This window comes from Rhagoletis pomonella, unplaced genomic scaffold (genome assembly GCF_013731165.1).
Source record: "Rhagoletis pomonella isolate Grant_MI unplaced genomic scaffold, Rhpom_1.0 Rhpom_scaffold_05554, whole genome shotgun sequence".
Taxonomy (NCBI): domain Eukaryota; kingdom Metazoa; phylum Arthropoda; class Insecta; order Diptera; family Tephritidae; genus Rhagoletis; species Rhagoletis pomonella.
Genome location: NW_023464092.1, coordinates 5,703 through 10,994, shown reverse-complemented (window position 1 = coordinate 10,994; position 5,292 = coordinate 5,703). Strand labels below are relative to the sequence as shown.

Here is a 5,292-nt window from a genome sequence, read left to right as displayed (position 1 = left end):
ACTTCGACATATTCCTTTCGTTTACGATCGTAACGCGCTGCTTTATTTGGGGGTATTGAAGAATTATTCTTCAAAAACGGCATGACACCAACGTATGTCGATGCAAGTCGCACCCTTTGGTTGTCCTTCCATGACACAGTTGCCATATCTACACCATATGCTGTGCTAACGAACTCAACGGAATATCCTGTTTTAGCGTCTTTATACTCTTTCTCTCTTTGATTTGGCTACTTAAGAGTTGAGAATTCGATTAGAACGAATAGTGCCCAGATTAAAAATTTAGCTTTAATTTAAAACAAATGTTCCAAATTTCCGAGCTCTAGTTGATTAATAAATTCGGTATGAACCACGCACTTTTTTATTAATGTCGATGTTGGTTCTGCGCAAAGATACAGTGGATGGCGTAGCTGAAGTTATATGCACAATAAATGTTGTATACCTTTTACAGTTGCCTCTTCTCCGGCAACACAGAAAATAGAACCTAATGAGAAATTATAATCCCTAAGCGCGGCCGAAGGCAGAAGCAAGCGCAACCAGGTGGTTGACTAACAAAATGCATTATTTCAATGGCTTGGAAGCAGCTGTTATTGCATTAACTGGATTGAGAACAAGTTCTTCAGGCATAGGAGGAATTATAGCTTGCGGCTCAACAATTAAACCAGAAGCTGACATAGACATTGACAGCTGACATTGTTGCTATGCCCGACAGCTCCGCATACCTTTATGAGTCCATTGCCATAGCGAGGTCTTACTGCGCTACTATAATTGCAAATGCATCTGAATCCATAATTTTCATCAAAATATGTAAAATCAACAAATTTTAAAATAAATGAGCACATGGTAAGTGTTTCTTTAATTCCTTTCCATTTTGTTTTCTGTCATACAGCTGAATTTGAAAAACAACTGATATCTGGCAATGCTGCACATCTTTCCGCAAGGCTTGTTGCAGGCCGATTTTTCGTTTTTCGTAACGTAGCTACGAATTACGAATTACGAAAATTCGGATTCTAGAATAAGGGTGTATGTCTCTGAAACTGAAAATACAGTATTGATATTTTCTTGGCGTGCAGCACGGTTTGTTTCCGAGACAATGAGGTTGACTATTTCAGTTGATAAAAAGCACTTGAAGCACTGGGAAAGCGTTTATAAAGTTTTTATAGATTGTGGTGGGGAACTATTTCCTCGAAAGGTCACTTCATTGATATGCAACTAACTGTAGTGACTTTTTTCCCACAAAATTTGTTGAAATTCTTTGACATCGATGTCGGTTAAATTTTTACCGCTGAAGACGCAATGAGAGGGAGTGCATGTAGGGCCATCAATTTCTATTTCGGGTAACGGAGATCGGTGTCGTTTGTTTGGTTTGAAAGATGCTCCGCTATGGTAGAAGCTGGTTCTTCTAATATAAAAATAAAATTTAAATTCAGTATTAAAATTAGCTTGATTTACCGAAATATTACCTTGTTCTATAGAGTTAACATTTAATGCTAAATTGGTATACTTGCAGATGGCCGAGCTCGTATCACAATGCTGCACTGCTTCTAAGCACTGCGATATTGATGTGTCAGTAGTTTCTCCACATTCAATATAATCTTCAGGTAGAAAATCAGGGTCAAAATCATCATAATCATCACTATCACTAGTCATCATGACTTAGTTGGCCATCCACAGACATCATATACGCTTCATCCGACAGCTTAGACAGTTTACATTTTCGGTGGTTGTTTCACTTTTGGAACTCCCACTTCTTTTTTATCCATTGCTAACAAAATATAATTGAAAATGTCGGTATATTTAGAAACAAAAAAAACTTCGAAACGTAAATTTATATGAAAGGTGTTATACGTTGGCAACTTCTCGCTCTAATCCGCCATCTTGCACTACCTTAGGAGAAACTGTGTTGTTTCTTTGCTTATTATTATTATTACAATTACTGGACATTGGGAACGGAAAGCTGCCAGTCAATGAGTGATTAAGACAAATTTTATGGCCTGATAAACCAGACTATACTTTCCCTGGCTTGCATACACAAGCCACTTATAGGTTAGAATATCTCAATGTGATAGAGCAATTCTGTGGCCAGATTTGAATTCAGCGCACCGAAAACCTTCGGGAAAGTATAGTCTGGTTTCTGGGTAAAAATTTTGTCGGACTGTGTAATTTTTGTTACTTAGAATCATCGAAAGCAGAACTGATCGAAGGAATGTTTCTTTATTAAGAAAATTAATTATAGGAATCACGATTGGCTCAGTGAACGGACTATTCTTGCTTGCGAAGAATAAGGATGTCTATCAACTAGTAATAACAGTGGTATTGACAACAGTCGTTGCTTGGCCTCTTGTTTACTTTGGTGAATACCTGTAATATTATTTAATCCAGCATTCAACGTGAGGAAATAGAATGAATATACGTCGATAAACAACGTTGTGCAAAAAGACGCTTCAACGGAATTTTTGAACTCGATTGATCTTCGAGGGAGACACCACATACTGAAATTGAAAATAGGTGTGCAAAACTCTGCAATTGCACGCGACTCGCAGTTAGGAAATTGATGAAGAACGTAGTGTAAGTAAAGATTTTTACGTGGCCTTTCAAAGGTGAAGAATTCCCATGATTCCGACCGATACACCATTTTAATTTAAAAAACTGCAATTCCCAATTCGATTGACATTCGGAATTCCAATCAATAATGCTCCAGGTCGGACTTTGGAAAAGTATGGCTTAGTTTTAGATGCGGATTGATTCTCAGATATTGCGTGTTCCTGTGTCGGCAAACCAGATATGCTTGATATCTATGCAGAGAATGGAAACACAACAAATATTGTGTGCAAACAAGTACTTATTACATAACCAAACACATATAAAACGTATGCTTTGTTTCGTTAATTATTTATCATCTGTATAACAGGAATATGCCACAGCACAGCGTGTTTCCTATAAATATTGACGATGCAACTGATTTAACGATCTATTGGTGATAAGATATGACCGTTTTTATATGAGACCAAATTTAAAATGGAAAACTATGATGATCGCAATCTTCCCGTTAATATTAAGAGCTTAGATTGCGTAAGTACTTTCTAGAGGTACCCAGGAACTAGTTTTCGTGTGTCGGATAAAAAAAAAATACTTGATTTTTTTTGACCCGCCCTAATGTGCACGCAAGAAAGGTTATTCCTTCACATGAACTTAGCACACAAAAAATTATGCACTCACCTAAATTTCAGTTCTGCGTGAACAGATATGCTCTTTGGTCAAAATGACCCACAATTTGTGTGCAGCTGTGCAAAATAACAAATGATTATCTACAAAAATTTGTGTTTTTTTTGGATTTTTTTTTTGCTTTAAAAGCCATTGTAGACACTTAACAGAGGCATTAAAAAAGTTGTATCGCAGTGCGACAGTTGTTAAGGTAAGTTCAGGACAGATTTCTTTCGAAATTCGGTCATTTTGATCTAATTTGTGCAAAAAGGTTAAGAGGGTTAGAGGAATGCTTCAATTTGGAAAAAATAAAACATTTCATATCACTTCTCGCGGAAACTCCGAAGTAGTTTTAAAATTTACACTGTTTCCTTCTCATGGAAACTGCGGAGTGCTGGTATTTCCTAAAGGGGTGTCACCAAACAAAGCACAAAACGGTTTGAATAAATATATCTGTGTTCGTATGGAAAAGTAGCTTATGTCGAAAGGTTGGCTTTAGTATAATGCGGCATTCCTTTTATTCTTTGAACGACAAGGAATTTTTTGATGAGACTTAATAAGAATATTGACTTGCTAGTATCGGAACTATTTCTTGCACGTTTATTTGCTAAAAGTTGTTCAACGGCTCAGCGCCAGCGAGTCATTCGCAATCGTATGCTGCAAATGCCGATTTATATTAAAGTCAGCCTTTCGACATAAGCTACTTTTCCATACGAACACAGATATACTATAAATGTGGTTAAAACACACTTTCGTGGCTAAATCACGTCTTCGAATAATCATATTTTTATTTAATATCAACTTGATTACAAAATACATACATATATACTAATCTGGACTATACAAGCATACATACATATAAATATAAGTATATTTACTAAATTCCGTTTAGCTGAATTCGCGTTGAAGGCAATCTCATAACTCACTAAATAACCCTTTACCGAATGTCAAACATTGTTGGTTTGTGCATAAATATGTAATACGGCAAATTTTTATAAATTGATTTTATGAAAAATACTAGGCTATTCATTTCAATACAGAGCCCAGTTTGTGAAGCAGAGAATACACTAAGCGATGGATAGCTAAACGGAAAGTATTGTACATATATTTTTGCATATAAAACTAACCACTATAAACATACATTTGTACATATCAGCGCGCAAAGTAATGCTGCTATCTATTGCAATTCGTATAAAGTAATTATAGATCATCTGCTAATACTGGACCACATTTCAAGAATTATGTACATTGTTAACTAATATCCTGGACTCTAATTAAATTAGTTTAAGAAACGGTTATAATTTTTCCAACACTACATCTGACAGAAATTGTTGAACCCTTTTACAATTAAATGAATTCTACCAAACACTACATTTATGCACAGGGTTCATAGGCGAGCCCTCAGGACACTTAAATTCCCTTGCAAAGTCTCTTGAATTCGATAGAGTTCCAATAACCCGAAATCGTCCAGGGCTATGTATTGCTGTATTAAGTTTATTTCGTACTGCCTCGGGTCGCATAGCGCCGCACCATACTTGGCCGAAATTGAGAAAGAATAGTTGCTCACCCGTCATATTGATACCTGGAAGACGCTCATCAGCAGCAGCCGCTGGATTATTTGTCAGCCATTCTTTATAGGCATGGAATGCTTGTCGTAAACCACCATTGTCGGCAATGTTTTCACCTGTAGAGTATAATAAGCATGAAGTAATCGTAAGTATGTACATATACAAACATATGTAGGCAAATGAATTGGATTTTTAAATCACAAATGTTATAAACTAAAACTTAGTATACATATTCCCATATGACGTTTTGTTGCACAACTGCTTGATGTTCTTTGACTTTTTAGTAAATATTTGGCGCGTAAACTTCGCACCCTTCGAATGGCAAATGGTTTTATGAGATGCCTTTTAAAGGCGGAAATGCACTCAGAGGTTAGCCATTGCCAGCCGGGGAGCATTCGCTGTTATTAAAAGGATTTTTTTTTTTTATTAAATACAACTTTCGGATAGTTTTTCTCTTGAATCTGAAAGCATAAGGATGTAGCTATTTAATATATACACTGAGGAAAAAACGCTTAGGAAAAGT

At 36.2% G+C, this 5,292-nt stretch overlaps 1 protein-coding gene across 1 annotated transcript; it reads right to left on the bottom strand.

The window, feature by feature from the left end:
- Positions 1 to 1,466: 1,466 nt before the first annotated feature.
- LOC118755179 (neprilysin-4-like) lies at positions 1,467 to 4,928 on the bottom strand. Its single transcript, XM_036490033.1, has 2 exons — positions 4,769 to 4,928; positions 1,467 to 1,762 (listed from the first exon to the last, which is right to left on the bottom strand). The coding sequence occupies exons 1-2, from the start codon at positions 4,926 to 4,928 to the stop codon at positions 1,707 to 1,709; spliced, it is 216 nt and encodes a 71-aa protein (XP_036345926.1). The 3' UTR covers positions 1,467 to 1,706.
- Positions 4,929 to 5,292: the final 364 nt, after the last annotated feature.